This window comes from Lampetra planeri, chromosome 34 (assembly GCF_965212315.1).
Source record: "Lampetra planeri chromosome 34, kcLamPlan1.2.h2, whole genome shotgun sequence".
Taxonomy (NCBI): Eukaryota; Metazoa; Chordata; class Hyperoartia; order Petromyzontiformes; family Petromyzontidae; genus Lampetra; species Lampetra planeri.
The window spans coordinates 852,502-871,510 of NC_136140.1; the positions used below are offsets into that span (position 1 = coordinate 852,502).

The following is a 19,009-nucleotide window of genomic DNA, read 5'->3' on the forward strand; positions in this document are numbered from 1 at the left end:
GCAAGGTGTTTTGAGGTGCTGAGGCGTGTAAGCCCCATACGAACGCAAAGATCATAACCATTATTAACATAGATCTCTCCCTCCCTCTCTTCAGCTACGTCCTGGAGCACCTGTCGCGCATCAGCCGCGTGCTCAAGCAGCCTGGGGGCCACGCGTTGCTCGTCGGGGTCGGCGGGAGCGGCCGCCAGTCGCTCACCCGACTCGCCACGGCGATGTCCGGCATGGCGCTCTTCCAGCCAGAAATCTCGAAGAGCTACGGGCACACCGAGTGGCGCGAGGACGTCAAGGTCTCAGCCTTCTATTTGCTTGCAGAGACCGTGGGCTTCTGGCGCATAAAGTGATAGTTTCCTGAGAGTTAGTCACACTCAAGCGTGCTTCAAATTTTAGAGGTTCAGTGGTAATGCGTGAGGTTCATAGAGTCTCACCAAAGCAACCTTGGGACTGTTAGAGGTCATTGCTAATGCCTGAGTGTTGTAGTGCCACACTCAAGATCGCTTAGAATTTCAGATGTTCAGTGTTCATGCATGAGATTCACAACACCAGACTAAGGCACCCTAATGATTATTGACATTTAATACTCTTGCCTTAGTCTCATAGAGCCAGGCAGGTTACCGTTCAGATGATTGAGATTATTTTTAAATTCCCGAGTTTTATAAACCCAACAAAGGCACCCTTATGATAACTGAGTTAAATAAATATTTGCATCTTAATTTTTAACTGGCAGACCAAGGTAACCATAAATTTACAAGGTTCAGATGTAATACTCAAGTCTCATACAGCCAGACGAAGGCAACTTTGGACTTTAAAAAATTGTTCTAAATATGCACTTTTGTTTCTTAAATTTTCCCTCCCCCATGAACACTTGCTTTAATTTTTTTTATCGATTTCAAATTAATTTCATTCATTTTAAATCGATAAAAACATTTCCATCTTGTTTTGAACCCTTAAAAGCCGTCAGCTGGCTCATTGCGGGCGTAGCGGACACGCGGATCGATGAATTGGCCAACTCTGTACGCACTCACGCTGCTGGGTTCCCCTCTGCCAGGCCCTGCTGAAGAGTGCCGGCGCCAAGGGACAGAAGACCGTGTTCCTCATCACGGATACGCAGATCAAGCAGGAGTCTTTCCTGGAGGACATCGATAACCTCCTAAACACGGGCGAGGTGCCCAACCTCTTCGCAGCCGATGAGCGCCAGGACATCATGGAGGTGCGGGGCGGGTCGTATGCATAAAGGCCTGTGTGGCATCGTGGGTACTTCTTTTGTGAGATATTCACAATGCAATTCGAATTTTGTTCATACACGTGTATTCATTGGCACTTACATTCCATCTGTATTCAAGGATTTATACCAAGCATGTTCCACACTTTTCATCTTTGTTCACACATGATCGTTGATATTATCTGTTTTACGTCGTAATATATAAATTGTGATTTATAAATTGTGATGTAAATTGCGATGCCTATGTCCTCTGATTATAATCAGGTCCTCTGATTGCATTATAATCAGTGGGCCTAGGCTTATAAAGCATAGCAGCCAGCAACAAAGAGAGGCAGAGTTAGGCAGAGTTAGGTTAATTGAGAGTTCATACACATCTTGCGTTGGGATATGGTATATGAGGCGACAATGCTGGGTGGTACAATTAGTAAAACACTTGACTCCATGTCAGGAGGTTGTGAGATCAAATCCCATTCAAGAGTCGATGAAACACATCATACAAAAGTGGTTGTCTTATGAAGAGTCTGACTTCCCACCATGGGCCACCTAAGGAAATTAGCACAGCCCCAATGCTAGTTTTAGCACTAAGACACTGCAACTTTAACACTCATATCATGTTTTGAAGATGAACAAAAAGGTGAGCAAGTCATTAGTATATCTAGTATTTGCACCATTCTTATAACGCACGGTTATCACGAAGGTGGTATGTTTCACGGACATGTATAGTGTCGTCTGCAGGCAGGGGGCGATGTTTGTACGTAATTTTTTAAATAAAATAAAAATTCAGTACATCTTGTAAAAATGTGGTATATTTTAATTGGAAAGCTGGCACACACAACATACAGTTAATTGAAAAGCGTCACGTGATCTTTAACATCGACTTTAAAACACAGAGGGTGCTGGGCTTGCATCACGAACTCTGGCAACAAGCGGAAAACGCTCGTCCACGCGATGTCACTAACGCTGCTGCTGCTGCTTTTACCACTGTCCCCGCTGGGCCTCCCTGTGCGGGGTCTTACAGGCGGTGAGGCCGGTGGCTCAGGCCGGCAACAAGAATGTTGAGCTCAGCCCCCTGGCCCTGTTCGCCTTCTTTGTGAACCGCTGCCGGGAGAACCTGCACGTGGTGGTGGCATTCAGCCCCATCGGGGACGCCTTCCGCACACGCCTGCGCCAGTTCCCCTCGCTCATCAACTGCTGCACCATTGACTGGTTCCAGGTGCAGACAACGTTGCACCGTGGCCATCGTCGCTACAGCTACAAGTGACTGGCTGTTGATGTCCCTTGACTCCACGTGATGTAGTGTATATTATATACAATGTGAATCATTACCAGATTTTGTCATGAGTAGTTATTGTAACTGACAGCCGTATGTGAGGATTAACAAGACTCTTGAATTAAAACAGTGTGAACATCTGTGATGTTATCAAGTGGCATGGTACATTTGGTGGATTGTTTTGACTCACCATCAAAAGGTTTTCAGTTTATATTCTAATTGGTGCTCAATTTAGTTTATTATTTCTCCAGGGTTAATAAGATGAGTACCACTCTATGGAAAGTTAAATCTTGACTATGGAAAGTTATTAAGAGACTGGTGTCCATCATGGAAATGTGGATTTTTCACCACTAGCTCATAATAGCCGTGAAGATGTAGAGATAATTTACCTTGACTTTGTTGACTTTAATTTCATCTGAACTTTTCCAAACTAATTGTAGTTTTCTCTGGATTACCCCATCAGCTCTGTGTTTCCTGGAACAGTCTGTGTTCAAGATGAAATCTTTACCGTTGTGTCTCCTGGCAGCCATGGCCGGAAGATGCCCTGGAACGGGTGGCCAACAAGTTCCTGCAGACTCTGGAGCTGACTGATCACGAGCGTACTGAGGTGGTGCCGATCTGCAAGTTCTTCCACACGTCGGCTATAGAGCTGTCGCAGTCGTAAGTCCGTTGCATGTATGTTGAACTTCTTTTGCACCGTACTGAGCCAAGCGTGCTAATTGGAGGTGCGGGAATTTGTGTGGAATCAAAAACTGAAACTACTCCGAATCTGTCTCAGTAACCTGCACTTTTGCACCCTGTGCACGAGCAAGCTCGTCTGCTTGGTCACGTGTCTTACCACATTTTATACCAGGCTTCCATGTTACTTGCCCTTAAAACAAAAGTCCCAATTGCCAAGGATGCTTTGATGTCTGCTGGTTTGCATATTGTGTGCAGGTTCCTACAGGAGCTGGGCCGGCACAACTACGTGACTCCCACGTCTTACCTGGAGCTGATCGCCGCCTTCCGGCAGCTGCTGACGGAGCAGCGCGATGCCGTCATGAAGGCCAAGCTGCGCTACACGAACGGGCTGGACAAGCTCGCTTTTGCCGGCTCCCAGGCCAGTACCAACCGATAACAGCACCAGTGTCGGGTTCTGCTTGTGGATCGCTGATGCAGTTATCCACCCAGATAGTGCTGTGATTAGAGCACTTAAATCACTAGCCAGTTTCCACTCCTCCCTAGGAACCCATCTCTTTTCCCAAGCCCATCCTACTGCTATTCTCTCACCTTATCACTACCCCTGTTACACCTCCGATTAGCATGGTTGGCTACGTACGGTGCAAAAGAAGTTTAACATACATACATACTTCCCCTATCACCACCTCTAGCATTACCCCTATCAATACCCCTATCGCCACCCCTACCCCAATAACTACCCCGGCTGCTACTCCCTGCCCCCACCCCCCAGCCTACGACCAGCCATAACCAAACCCCTCCTTAACCTCTCTCACCTATTCTCCAAACTTTCACCATAACTCCACCATGACTTTTAAATCGCACTCCTTATCTCAACCAGTTTCATCGTGTGTACCATTTTTATTATTGCTGTAAAGCGCCTTGGATTTAGGCACTGTATAAATCTAGATAAGATAGGATGAAAATAACGAGTTTAAATCTCGATTGGAGGACAAACCATTGGGATCGATACATTGAGGAAGACTTTGTAGGACGTCAGCAGTGGTTTTTCTTTGAATAAAATATTCCAGAGCGATGGTAATTTTATACCGCTGAGAAAAGCCATGCAAACTAGGGGCTGATATGCAACATTTCACACTGACAGGTTATTAACCAACTTGCTATACTGTCATCTGATAACCACGTGAGTTTAAGAACATGGGCGATGATGACCTATTGTCCGCTTGAGTTTACCACTGTACTTGTGTGTGCATTAAGAATTAGAGGTGCACCACATATTTTTTTTAATCTTCAAATTCAGCAGATGACGAGCGTAGACCTTGAATGCATTTGATGTCTAATCAGTGCTTGTTCTGTGTTAACCTGCTTCATATACCTGGGAATACACAATGCAGAGCAAATGTCTCATTAATGTCACTTGTCTGGTCTGCCAATGATAAGGATATGTTGCTAATACTCATGACTTTGCCCACCCTGTTGCCATTAGGTTTCTGAGATGAAGAAGGAGCTGATGGATCTGCAGCCTCAGCTGGAAAAAGCCAAGATTGAGAATGCCAGCATGATGAAGGTTTGCAGTATGTGTATTCGAAACTGGACAGGAATAATTATATTAGCAAACAACGTACCCTAGAGCAAAACAGAAAATGTATTCAAATGGTTAATAATTACAATATTTGGGATGTATATTGTGCCTTTCACCCGAAGGTCCAAAGCATTCAAAATCAGTGAAGGCATCGGCGTTGTCATCAACATCAAAAAATCAATAGAGGGGAAAAAAACTAATATTTTTAATGAACAAATAAGCGTTCGGAGAGATGTAAAAGCCTTCACTGAATCAGAATGCCTGATGTGTCTTGGCAGAGAGTGCCGAATTTTTGGTGCAGCACACGCAAACGCATGGTTCCACTGATATCGGAGCTTTGACCTCAGGCCAGTGAGAAGATCCAAGTCCTCCGGTCTCACAGATCTCAAGGGGATGTTGGTTTGAAGTAGTTCATGGATGCATAGTGGTGATATGTCATCAAGAGCTCTCCTTATAAGTGAGGAGAAGAAACATCATTATTATCGTTAGATATCTCCAAGGACAAGCACATGTTGGAAAGCATTACACAATCCACGTGTGTATGCATAACTTTTATTTCCAGTTAATTTCTCCCTTGAGGGGAGACTACACATTTTAGGTCCATATAAATATATGTCCTCTGAATCCTCTCTACTCCACAAACCACAACACCCACCATGACAATGTTGTTATCAAATTTAAGATAAGACAGTCTTGAATCACATAAGATGTTTTCCAAATTGGTGCAGTTTTTATATGGCTTGTACACCGTGTATTATCTCAGATAAAAGGAAAACTCCCAACCATGTTCTTAACTTACGACCTTTCGATTGTGACAAATTCTAACCTTAGAGGCCACTAACTGTAATGGCGATGATGGAGATAAGATATGCATGTGGTATGCTGTTGATGATGATGAGATACCTTTAATCGCCGTGATGACACCAGGTCATTGAGAAGGAGTCGGCTGAGGTGGAAGCCAAGAGCCGCGTGGTGAAGGCGGACGAGGAGGTGGCGACAGTGAAGGCGTCCGAGGCTCAGGCACTGAAGGACGAGTGTGAGAGCGAGCTCGCCGAGGCAATCCCTGCCCTGGAGGCCGCCCTCTCCGCCCTCAATACTCTCAAGGTGCAACCCTGCTCACAGCACATTCTTCACCGTGCTAGGACCTAAACCGCACCTCCAATGAGCACGGTTGTCTACGTACAGTGTGAAAGAAGTTCAAAATACGTAATACAACCTTTAGGGTATGAGTGGAAAGGCCCAACATGAAATACCCCTACCCTTAAATTTTGACTTAAAACTTTCGTGACTGCAGGAATTCATATTATTTGGTTCTTTCGGTAAAGTCACGTAAATAGAAATAATAATAATAATAATAATATTTAAATAATGAAAATACCATTTTCCAATTCAAATTAAAGCCCAAAAACTCATGACGTTTCGATCGCAACACAAGCGGTTGCCATCAAACCAAAAACTAAGGACGTTTTAATATTTAAACATCGCCATTGATATCCCCTAACCCCAGCTGTATACCCACGGAAGCTAAATCTTGCTCTAATCATAACCCGAGCCCTTACCTAATTAAACCAAACTTCACCATTAGGATAATCTATCATCCACCAAACTTATCCCCTACTATAACACTACAACCCCTAATCTTACCTTCACCATAACAAGGAAACTTACCATATCCTTAATCACAACTGGCCGATACGATATCTCAGTCCCAAGGAACCTCTTTCTAACACTTCTAATGACAGTTGTACAGGTGTTTCATGTTGTCAAAGGCGTCTTCAGATGTCAGTAGAAGGACGTTGTGCCAGAGAATGTTGAGGATAACCTCCCTGAAGGTTACAGATGACTGCCATGATGACCTAACCTGGAGCAGCATGTCGATGCCCAGTTAGTAATGAGAGTGCGTGCAATGGATCTGTGCTGTCTGCCTCCTATCCCAGCCGTCAGACATCACCATCGTGAAGTCCATGAAGAACCCCCCAGCCGGCGTGAAGTTGGTGATGTCGGCCGTGTGCGTCATGAAGGAAATCAAACCCGAGAAAGTGAACGACCCCAGCAACCCCGGGCAGAAGGTGACTCTGGCGTCCAGCCGAGGGGCCAATGTTTCCGTGCATTTTCTCGATTGTCATGGTCAACATCAAAAGGTCATCAAGACCAAAGACATTGATGCCAATGTGCTTTGCATACCTTCCGCTGGCTTTCTAAGTTGTTGCACAGTTAACGCCCAAGCTCCAAGGTCTGCTCTTAAAGTCTCCTCACTACCACCTTGATTTAGGTCTTCTCATTATTACTCAGTGGACACCTAATCTCTGAGGACTGCTTTTGTAAACTTATTAAAAATGCCTGTCTACGTAACTTGCCTTCCTCTATCCTGCATGCAAACCCCACACATCATGACTTCGGCTTCCCGATGACATATACAGCATTTTTCTGTCACTTCCTATTTCACACTATTGTTGGTGGTGATCATGTCTATTATGGTGATTTTATGGACACTGGTGGTGGTAGTCGTGATGATGTTTGTTGCTTAGGTGTGGGACTTCTGGGGACCAAGCAAAAGACTTCTTGGAGACATGAACTTCCTGGGTATGCTGAAGGAATACGATAAGGACAACATCCCGGTAAGACTGCCATCGCATGTTGTGTTCCAGTTATGTAACGCGTTTTACATTCCATATACTTCTGTTGTATGTGTAGAGTGCTTGTTCCACTTTTGAAACTCACTTTCATTTGTAGTAGGTTGTCATGGAATGAGTGATCCTTGCTATAGCAATGTGGACTTTCCATGAAGGCCTTGTACAAAAACAAGCATAGTCCCACGTTTGTTAAGCTGGAAGGCGCTTGGTAAGTCTTTGACCAATTTAAAGTGAACGTTAAGATTTGGCGATCAAAGTCAAAATGTCCTGTCTCTTTATGAAAATGACCACTGTTTTCCACTCTTCATTGGTCGCCCTGAGCTATAAGTGGAAATTCTACATTTTCATTACTAGGAATGGTATTTTTATAGGTCAAAGACTTCTGACAAAATGGTTTCTCCCTTGCTTTCATAGTTAATCGTATTAACCCCTGTTTGGCCCTAAGTCAGATTCAAATGTCTTGTGAGGCCAGAGTTTAATGGTTAAGCTCTGGCTTGACTCAGAAAATAGCCAATGGAAAATTATCCATATTTTCTGATGGCCCCTTACTGGCACGTCTGGAATGTGTCAGTGGAAATGGGGAATTAGGTTCAACGACTGGTCATATACTTCAGTGGTACGTGCTCTTTGGAATATGCCCCGAGTCTCGCTTTTGTAGATTCACTTTGAAGTGATTACTAGACATAGTGCATGAATATTTATGCTACGAATACCTAAACAGTTGGGCTTGGCAACAGCCACACTATCCAGCATATTATGCATCAGGGTTATTAGGTGTTCACAAATAATTCTCGCCCTTTTGAAATATAACAGTGCTTTTCGACATCTTTAATTCCACGGCACATTTTCAAGCTTGCTCGATTATCACGGCACACTGAATCAAAACACACCGTGGGCCCTTCATCCAGCAGTGGATTGTGCTCAAGTGATATGCTGCTACGGGAAAGACTTGGTGTTGTCATGGAAACGTGGAATGCTCTCCCCTCAATCACTGCTTGTTCCCCAGGTCCTGTCGCGACTCAATTAAAACCACAGGCGTGTGAGGCTCGGGTGTAATTGCTCGCCTGGAGCACTGGCTCAGCCAGTTAACTAAGAGGGGGAAGTTTTGTGTTTTGTGTTTGTCAGTCAGTGTGTGTGTATGTATGTGTTTGCCTGGATTATTGGTAATTGTTTGGATGGCCTTCCATCTATTTCATAGTTTTATTTTGATTTCTGTGTATGTCTACTGTGTTCATTTGAACGTCTATGTGTGTCTATTTCATTGTTTTATGTTGATGTCTGTATATCCATTTGTTTGTTTGTTAATTGCTTTATTTCATTGTCTGTGTGTCTTTTGATCAATTAAAGAATACCACGGCACACCTGTGACTTTGCCTCGGTCACACCAGTTGTGCAGCACTGATCTGTAAGACTGAATAGCGGATCTTTTTATGTGTGTGTGTGTGAAGGTGTCAGTCATGCAGAAGATCCGTACAGAATACATCACCAACCCTGACTTTGATCCAGCTAAGGTGGTTAAGGCCTCCTCTGCTGCTGAGGGCCTTTGCAAGTGGATCCTGGCTATGGAGGTGTATGACAGGGTGGCCAAGGTATAGTTTTATTTTTGATAGTTATATCTGTTGATCTGTCATCATAGTCATGTCCGGAGCCAAATAAATCAAACATTTTCGACCAGTAGAGCCTCGTGATATTGCGTTAGGGCATGGCCTAAATGAGAATGATTCAATCATGGGAAGAAAACGATGGTTATTAATGATTAACCAGAGGTTTCCTACACTTTAATGCAGACAAAAGAAGTTTCACAACACACGTGTTTTACTCGGCTATTTAAGTCACTCAAATGCAATTCTGTGCAATTTTGCACTGTATTGACAATTCAAATCCAAACGAAGTTGACTAAGTCTTGAGTTTATTTGAAATGCTTTTGCCATAGATGCTGCCATCCACTTGTGTTAAGTTAGTCGTAACTTTAGTGATTCCAGCAGGGCCAGGGAAAGTGATGCAGAGAGAAGGTTTCAGCGCAGGCACCGAGTGCCCATCACCGCCACGTCACTTCCTTAGCCTGCTAGCCCTGAGCCTTACGTCTTATTAGCTAAGATTAATTTTACGTAGCAGGATAGTCACAAGAACTATAATTCCACCGCAGGTTGTGGCGCCCAAGAAAATTCGTCTGGCCGAGGCCGAGCAATCGCTCGCCCAGACGATGGCGCTGCTGGAGAGGAAGCGAGCCGAGCTCAAGGAGGTGGAGGACCGACTTGCCGCGTTGCAGAAGACCTTCGACGAAAAAACGGAGGAGAAGGTGCGCCTGGAGTTCCAGGTGGACCTCTGCGCCAAGAAGCTGGAGCGGGCGGAGAAGCTCATAGGAGGGCTCGGCGGGGAGAAGTCGAGGTGCTTAGAGGACAGTATGGGGGAGGGGGGTGGTGATGGAGGAGTCTGTGGCTGACAAAGAAAGCAATGAGTGACCTGGATGAGACCGTGTTATTGCTCTACATACAATTTAAAGATGCTGCCCTTGCATTTGCCACTCCTGGCATTCGTGGGTATTGGGCCTACTTTGTCATGCTGGTCAGCTTCTGGAAGAGGTATGAGTATACACACCATACCCCACCATATGCGACCTACCGAAAACATCAGATCCAGTGTACCCATTTTAATGCTGGGTGGAGAGGTGCGGCGAGGATTTAAGAAACTTGCCCCTTTTTTGAACTGCCGCATGTGGAGATCAAACCTGTGACTTCTGGATAGTAGTCCAGTGCGCTCACCATTACATCACGGCAGCATCCTCGACAGTGATGTAGTTCATGCTATTTAATTTAATGTTTGATTCAGTCTCTGCACGTGTCAAAGAGGTTTCATAGTGTGTCACCACGCCTGACTGCTGGACTCTGACTCTTGTGCAGGTGGTCTAAAGCGGCAGAGGACCTACAGAACACGTACGACAACCTCACGGGGGACGTGCTCATCTCATCCGGGGTCATCGCCTACCTCGGGGCCTTTACTGCCGCCTTCCGACAAGACTGCACGCGTCGCTGGACCCAGATTTGCAAGGTGCAGCCTCGTCACTCAGTCAGCTCATTAGTCGGACGTTGATTCAGTCAGTCAGTCAACTGTTCAGTCAATCAAGCATTCAACCAATCAGTAAATCAGTCAGTCGTTTATTTAGTCCAAACGAACTCCTATTCAAATGACTAATGGGTGGTGATTAATCTCGTCGGTGATCTTGAGCCAGTGGTTAAAATATACGTGGCAGGGACTAGTTTTCCTGTTAATATCCCACAAAGTGGTACTATTCATTTTATAATACGTTAGGGATGATGGGCTGAGTTGACCCCTGAGCAGGATTTCAACTGACAAAACTTATGATTGAGTCTGGTTCTAGAGCACATAACCACTGAGCTGGATGAGTAGTGGAATTTGCAGCTGGTGAATATGGATGGCATGCCATGTGGTTACAGCACTCGCCTCAAACCGAAAAGGTTTGTAAATTTAATTCCTGGTTGGGGCTTAACTTATCCCTTCGTCCTTCAGGGGTCAACAAAGTGAATACCACTTTGTTTGTCCTACGTAATGATTGTCACCCACCAGAGAGTTGCGAAATTTCTAGAACTGACTGAGGGCCACCAACAGCGATGAGTTCACCATATCTGTTGACCTGGGACACATTGCATTTTCTTTGAATGAGACAAGTGAAACCTCTTGCAGGAGAAGAAGATCCCATGCTCCAATGACTTCTCACTGAGCAAGACACTGGGGGAGCCCATCAAGATCCGCGCGTGGAACATTGCGGGGCTGCCCACGGACAACTTCTCCATCGACAACGGCGTCATCGTTGACAACTCCAGACGCTGGTGCCTTCCCCTGCCTCCAGTCGCACTCAGCCCCTGAGGCGTAAACATCTGGCAACTCGTGGAAGACTCACTGTGGTTCAAATTTGGCAGTTTTTTTTTATTACACGAAAATTACTTAATCGGGATTACCATGAGCAACATCGCCCCCCTACTGACAGACTAATGCCGCTTGCACGCCAGTACTGCGTCACCGTGTGTTGCACAGGGACAGCTGCCATCGGGAGGTCCTCTAGGTCAGATAATTAAACTTAAAAACAACAGCAGGGTATTGGATTGCTTGAGATGAGATGTACATGGTAACATAAATGAATTTGACTATTATGATATCATGATTTTTTGATCAATGATAATTTTCAAAAGTTAAATTATCGCCTTGCTTCAACGAGCAATGGGGTATAAGTACTTATCAATGACCGTGTAACTAACGTATTGCAAAATAGATGGCAACATTTAGCTATTGTGGATATACAGACTTGAAGCAACGTGGAGACCAAAACCCTCTAAATGTACCGCTTGACTGCCAAACCATGTGGCTTCATACAATCCTGGCGGCAGTGGGCAATCATAATTCGCACCAGTACCTCCCGTGGACGATGTGGATGTCTGATGCACAAGTGGCGATTAAAGACAATCAACACTGAAACTATGGCAAAATTCAGACATTTTAACGTATCATGAGCAGTCGTCCCTTGTATTCACTTCTCGGTGAGACGACAAAAGTTCATTCCGCATGCGATGATGTTTTTTGACGGGCAATCTAAACTCGATACCTACCCTTGTAAATGTTGCTATTTCCATACCACAGAAGAAGATTGCACTTTTGCCCCTTCTATCCTGCCAGGCCTCTCATGATTGACCCCCAAGGCCAGGCAAACAAGTGGGTGAAGAACTCGGAGCGTGACAATAAGCTCACGGTCATCAAGCTCACAGATGGCGACTACATGCGCAGTCTGGAGAACTGCATCCAGTTCGGGACGCCCGCGCTGCTGGAGAATGTGGGACAGGAGCTGGACCCCTCGCTCGAACCGCTGCTGCTCAAGCAGACCTTCAAACAAGGTGGGGGTGCTGTAAGATACTCGTGGGAGGGAGGAAACTTGAGTAAATGAAGGTAGACTGTAAATATAAGGGGAAAGTCCGTCAAGAGGCACGCAAAAGTCAGAAATACATTTGCACTGTCTCGTAGTCACCTCGCAGCGTGGCAATTTTGGAGTCTCACAGCACGTGGTGATCCATCAAGCCCATTTTTGAAGTGCTATATTATTGGTGTGTGCCAACCAGCTGACGTGAATCCCTGTGGCTGTGCATATGCACAGGCGGTGTGGACTGCATCCGCCTGGGCGAGAGCATCATCGAGTACTCAAGCGACTTCCGCTTCTACATGACAAGCAAGCTGCGCAACCCGCACTACCTTCCCGAACTCGCCACCAAGGTGTCGCTGCTCAACTTCATGATCACCCCGGAGGGCCTGGAAGACCAGCTGCTGGGCATTGTCGTTGCCAAGGAGAGGTGAGGAGAAGGACGCGTCCCGCTGCCAAGTAAACACATTTGTCTGTGTGTTTTATCTAGTCAAGGTCATCTAACCAATGAGTTTGTGCCTCTGCAACTCACCATTGCTTCCTTCCTGCTAATAAATGATCAGTTGTCATGAAGTCAACAGCTGACTTTAACAGGATTCTTTTACAATCGAACTTAAAATATTTTCATAGTTCTAATTATACAACATAATCATTGTGGATAATTGTGTTACTTACCTGGTAGTCCCAAAAAAGAATAAAGACTTTAACAATTGTTTGATTCCACACAGCATCATCCATGGAAATAGCACATAAAAGGGTGAACATCACGAAACCCCAGCACATATCAGTCATAGTCAGCAGCTAACAAGAAAGTTCTACAGTGTGAATTGAAAATTGACAGGGGACTGATCTGATGCATGTGCAATGGCAATGAATTCCACACAGAAGGGGCTGCCAGAGAGAAAGCATGCCCGCCAGCATTCATATTTTTCGTCTTTGGTATGATCAGCAACTCGGGGCTGTGAGCGAAGGGGTCTAGATGGAGCATAAGGAGAAATGCGAGGTGAAAGATAAGCGGGAGCAAGGCCATACAGAAGAGGAAGCTAGACCATACCCTCGTTGGCAATGCCAGCCTTATGAGATGCTCACTAACTTGTGAGTGCAATCCACACAGTAGTGAATGGGGTCGCACGCGCGTGTGTGTGTCTTCTTTGTAGACCGGAGCTGGAGGAGGAGAGGAACGCACTGATCCTGCAGTCGGCTGCCAACAAGAAGCAGCTGAAGGACATCGAAGATCAGATCCTAGAGACGCTGCAGTCGTCACAGGGAAACATCCTGGAGGACGAGTCGGCGATCACCATCCTCGATTCGGCCAAAGTCATGTCCAACGAGATCACAAAAAAGCAGCAGGTGGAGAAGAGGGTTGTGCTTAAACTGTCGTGTGCTATTATATTGCATCATCAAAACAGTGTCGATTCAAGCCGTCTTACTATAGTCAAATTTGCTCGCTCACTTTTCACATCCCGGCCTATGTGTACAGGATGAGGTGTTGCAACTGTTGGTTTTCTTTCACATGCAATGAGCTCTGTACTGAGCACCAAAATTTACCACATGTGTTTTTCTGGCCTGGATGAAGGGATTCTTATTTTGTGATGGAGGTGAAAGTACTTCTCCATGGCTGTGTGCTGATGTTAAGGCTGCTGTGGGCTTGTGTTGAAGCTGTGGGTTAGTGATGACTTGTGGGAGTTATGTACTATTACGGCTACGTACGGTGCGAAAGAAGTTCAACATACATACAGTGCATACTGTGGTTTAGTATTGAGGCTGTGGGTTCATGCTTGAGCTGTGTGTACGTAATGAGGCTATGGGTTAGTGTTGAGATTGTGGGCACGTGTTGAGGGTATGGATTTGTGTGGTACCTGTGGGTTCGTGTTAAGGTTGCCTCGTGCAACCGTATAGTGCAATAACAGCCTGTATATATCATTACTTCAGGTTGCGGAGAGGACAGAACTCAAGCTTGCAGAGTCTCGGGAGGGCTACAGACCCATCGCTCGCCACTCTGCTGTCCTGTTCTTCAGCATTGCTGACCTGGCCAATATTGACCCCATGTACCAGTACTCCCTGGCTTGGTTCACCAACCTCTACATCATCTCCATCCTGGACAGGTGAACTAATTGTATTTGGTGGTGACTTTTATAAACGGAGACTCATTAGAAGAGCCCCTAAGGCCGGTAATTCAAAGCAGCCGGTGACAGAGGGACAGAATAAATATATTTATTAGATGAGAGTAGATATGCTTCTTGATTTGAGGCAGTGTTATACGAGATTGTGAAGGGAGAATGATAACATTAGTTGTTTTCCACAAAGTGATACTAAATTTTTATTGATCATAAAGCGATTATAGTCAACCCCTGACTGGGATTTAAAATCATGACCTTTTTATAAACGACTAATAAATTATTATTGCGTAAAATGATCGATTGGTGAACTGGTGAGGCATGATTGACATATTGAGACTTCATTGTAGCTCAAACGACTAGGTTTACCTGGGCGTGTGTTTAACTAGGCCTTATATCCACGTGTGTGCCGCCCATGCTGTTTCAGCAACAAGTCCAAGCTTCTGGACAAGCGCCTGCGATACCTCAACGACCACTTCACCTACAACCTCTACTGCAACGTGTGCCGCTCGCTGTTTGAGAGGGATAAGCTGCTCTTCTCCTTCGTGCTCTGTGCTAATCTTCTCATGTGAGTCGTGCTCACGCCACGGGCGAGCGTCTCAATGAACCATAAATATCTCAGTCGATTGCGTTGTTTTGTTCAGGTTGGACGAGCAGCCTGCCAGTTGGTGTGCTTGCCGCCACTGATCCAGTTTGCTACATGATAGTTCACAAAGGCTGCTGGTATGTAAAGTGCCTGCGACTAATCACCTGGAGTGCACTCGATCACATAGGCAAAACAGGGCTGAGCCTGGACTTGGGCTGAGCTGTCGACGCGACGAATCTCATCAATGATGCAAACTCCAAATATACAGGTGTCAGGGTCGGGATCGAACCCACGGCCTCCTGTATACCAGGCGAGGTAGTTAACATCTCGCCAGTGACATGGAGAGTGCTGTGCCCCCAGTGCTCGTAAAGAGCTGGACATGCGGGAGTTCCTCTTCCTGCTCACGGGGGGAGTGGGGCTGGAGAACAAGCGCAACAACCCCGACCCCACTTGGCTTCTGGACCGCAGCTGGGACGAGATATGTCGCATGAGCGACAATCCCAGCTTCCAGGGCTTCAGGTCAGCACCAGCAGTGATTGTAGCAGCATTATACACATCGTTATTCTCAGCATTGTGCATTTGTCATAAGAAGATCATCGTCATCATAATGAAAAGCATCATCCTTGTGATCATTAGCTGGATGAGTAAGATCAGCTGCTGCAGCAGGCACAGCAGCAGCAGTATCAGTAGCACCTGCAAGAGCACCAACAGTAGCAAAATCAGTTGCTTCGTCATCATCATCATGAGCAGAGGCAGCACTAGCATTTTTATTGTGTGAGTAAGTGCGTTGAGATTTGTTTGAAATAGGTTTTTGTAAAACATTTAAGTAAATGCCATTGATGGTGTTGATGGTGTTGATGATATAATGTCCATGTTCTTTGCAGGGAGCACTTTGAGAGTGCAATGGAGCAGTGGCGAGCGATATACGAGAGCAAAACTCCGCACAATGCACCCTTCCCACAGCCTTGGGACACAAAGCTCAACATCTTCCAGAAGATGATCGTCATCCGGTGCCTCCGCCCAGACAAGGCAGGCTCTCTGATCCATTACCGCCTCTTGCAGTGGACACGCCTGCATCGGCATTCAATCAATCAAATCCTTCATACATAAGCAGGGAAGAGCTCACTCAATGTTTATAACAGGATGTTTTCAGCAATAGCCCTTCCACGTAATAGATTGAGGATAAGAGGTCATTAAGGCCAATGCCGTTGGTCCAACCACACTTTTCCATTGCTTCCTTATGCTAGATCCTAAAGCCGTTCACAGTTGACACCCATCCTCCAATGTGCCTCCTTACAGTAATCCACCATCTGGCTTTAGGTCTTCCATTTGGTTGCCAATCTCTGGAAGTCGCTCCAATGCTTCTCTCCTTAACCTACCCTCCTTCATCCTCCATCCCTCCTCCGTTGGCCATTCTCAATACTACTCACCAGACACCTGACACTACTCACCACTTGACACTTTCACAAGATAATCACCTGACATCATTGCCAGTCACCCACCAGACACTCACCAGACACCTCACCACTCCCATGACACCACTTGCCAGTCATCCACCTGACCCTCACCAAACACCCTCACCAAACACACCTGATATCTCACCACTCTTGCCCTGCTATGCAGAAGGACCATTACTCACAACACCATGTACGATATACTTTTGCGTTATATGGCAGCGTTAATGATAATGGTGCCATTTTCCTTCCTTGTCGCTGTATCTCCGCCGGCCCATCCAACAGGTCGTGCCGGCCATCACGAGCTTTGTGACGGACAAGCTGGGCAAGAAGTTTGTGGAGCCGCCCCCATTTGACCTGGTGAAGAGCTACGCTGACTCTAATGCCGCCATCCCCCTCGTCTTCGTGCTCTCGCCCGGCGCTGACCCCATGGCCAGTGAGTGCTTCCAGCACACACGCACGTGGGCAGCATGTGATTACGCCCACTGGGCATGGAGACCAGTGTCAGTAAAAAGAGAGACTAAGACGTCAAAAAGGACATTTACTGTGGGAGTGCTGGTGGTAGCTGAGTGAGGAAATGGAGAATGTGGGAGATTTTGCGCAGATATAGGTTTGAGGTTTTTCAGAGTTGAGATATGCATGAAGATATCAAGAGCTTAGGGTCAATGACAACTCCAAGGTTTTGCTTACAGTTTACCGGTGTAACATTAGGGTTTAGGAGCCTTAACTAGACTGGAGTCTTTACTGAGAGTGGACTTTTGCCAATGATGAGTACCCCTCATTTGGTAACATTACTTGGAGGGAGTTGGAACCAATACAATTTTGAAATTCATTCATTTAGGAGTGTTTGTCATATTTTGAAGCAATACAAATATTTAGTCCTGAGAGATATAATTTAATCCGAAGACTTTTTTTGCAATCATTGGGTGGCCAATCAATTGCAATCATTAAATTAACACATATTGGCTCACACCATCCTCCACCCACCCACAGGCTTGCTCAAGTTTGCCAACGACCGCAACTATGGGGGAGACAAGTTCAACGCCATCTCCCTGGGCCAGGGTCAGGGCCCCGTGGCGGCGCGCATGATTGAAGCAGCCATGCGGACGGGCAAGTGGGTGTGCCTGCAGAACTGCCACCTGGCCGTGTCGTGGATGCCCTCGCTTGAGAAGATCTGCGAAGATCTGAGCCCTGACAACTGCCATCCAGACTTCCGGCTGTGGCTCACCAGCTACCCGTCGGACAAGGTGCCGACCACAACAGTGTGCACATGGCCAAAGCATTGCTCTTGTGCACATTAAATAGCCGAGCTGGTGAAAATCAAAAGTTATTGTTATTGTATGAGGTTATCACGACCTATACTGCTGCGGGTACAACACCTCACATGTATTCCACCGCCTGGCTTGACGTCTTTCCCTCGTTACACAGACCACTCTTACAACAGCATCACCACCATCTGGCTCGAGGTCTTCCTCTTGGTCACTGACCATTGGGTGCCACTCCAATGGCTGCCTCAGTAACCTGCCCGACTGAAGACATGCCTTGCTTTCCTGGTTATTTCTAGAGTCCCTTGCTGCTACAGTCTCTTGTAAACGTTCAACTTGTCTACTCTATCCTGCCAAACAATTCTTCGCATCCTGGTAGAAACACAGTAGATACGCCAATTGTGTTGAGAAGTTATGACATTGGCCCTGTAGAATAGGACACAATTTGGTCTAAATTTTGAACCACTTGCTGGCCGGGTGGTACCAAATTCACAGTATGAAGGTTGAGAGTTCAAATCCCGGTCGGGAGTCAAATCAATCAATGAGTATTGCTGTTTGCTTATTCAGCAACAGTTGTCCTCTCCAGAGACTGATTCTCATCGTAGGAATGTGGAATTGACACAACTGTGTCAGGGCCAACATGGATCAGAAATTCCGACACTGCTCATCTGAGTGAGCAGACACTTTGATGTTGGATTTTAATGAAGTCATAGCTAGGTACATAACTTCAACAGGTGAATAATAACTGATTTACATTCTTCTCAGAATTATACAATTGGTTCAGGAGAGCATGTCAACAATACAAGTGTTCGTGCTATTTGTTTAAGCCCTACTTACAAATGCGCTCTGCTAGTGTGCCTGTGTGACTAAAAATCACGTGGTATGGAGATGGCCATTATGTCTAACAGCCAAACACACCCAATGCGATGGTAAGGTAAAAGGGATATGCGATACTATCAATACCTCATACAGGTGAAATTCACATGCTACTGAAATGGTGACTTTAACATGGGAAGACAAAAAGAATAGCACTTTTATTTTGTTTAGATTAAGCTGGTGGTCATGTCTGGCTGCTCTGTGTATGTGTACACTAGAAAGTGTATATGGCATTGTGGCTATTTTCCACGGTGCAATACAACAAAAACGCCTTTCACATTAGCGCGTTATGATTATTGAGCAGCATGTTCTCACAGGAATTTCTCAGCGAAAAATAGATTATTTGGTTAAGGATAATATAACTCCACCGAACTGTTGCTGCTGTTGACATCGAGGTTGTTGATG

The 19,009-nt window shown here is 45.8% G+C and overlaps 1 protein-coding gene across 2 annotated transcripts in view; it reads left to right on the top strand.

The window, feature by feature from the left end:
- Nucleotides 1–19,009, top strand: part of DNAH12 (dynein axonemal heavy chain 12) — an 81,421-nt gene that overhangs the window by 42,354 nt on the left and 20,058 nt on the right. For both annotated transcript variants that reach the window (XM_078610460.1, XM_078610458.1), the window contains 22 exons: nt 95–287; nt 1,046–1,207; nt 2,238–2,432; nt 3,016–3,149; nt 3,426–3,588; nt 4,654–4,734; nt 5,677–5,853; nt 6,687–6,818; nt 7,278–7,367; nt 8,831–8,971; nt 9,529–9,770; nt 10,283–10,430; nt 11,085–11,230; nt 12,072–12,286; nt 12,544–12,736; nt 13,464–13,656; nt 14,239–14,411; nt 14,851–14,991; nt 15,370–15,528; nt 15,894–16,038; nt 16,749–16,899; nt 17,457–17,710. In XM_078610460.1, coding sequence (XP_078466586.1) covers nt 95–287; nt 1,046–1,207; nt 2,238–2,432; nt 3,016–3,149; nt 3,426–3,588; nt 4,654–4,734; nt 5,677–5,853; nt 6,687–6,818; nt 7,278–7,367; nt 8,831–8,971; nt 9,529–9,770; nt 10,283–10,430; nt 11,085–11,230; nt 12,072–12,286; nt 12,544–12,736; nt 13,464–13,656; nt 14,239–14,411; nt 14,851–14,991; nt 15,370–15,528; nt 15,894–16,038; nt 16,749–16,899; nt 17,457–17,710 — 3,628 coding nt within the window. The remainder of the gene's footprint in view (nt 1–94; nt 288–1,045; nt 1,208–2,237; nt 2,433–3,015; nt 3,150–3,425; nt 3,589–4,653; nt 4,735–5,676; nt 5,854–6,686; nt 6,819–7,277; nt 7,368–8,830; nt 8,972–9,528; nt 9,771–10,282; nt 10,431–11,084; nt 11,231–12,071; nt 12,287–12,543; nt 12,737–13,463; nt 13,657–14,238; nt 14,412–14,850; nt 14,992–15,369; nt 15,529–15,893; nt 16,039–16,748; nt 16,900–17,456; nt 17,711–19,009) is intronic.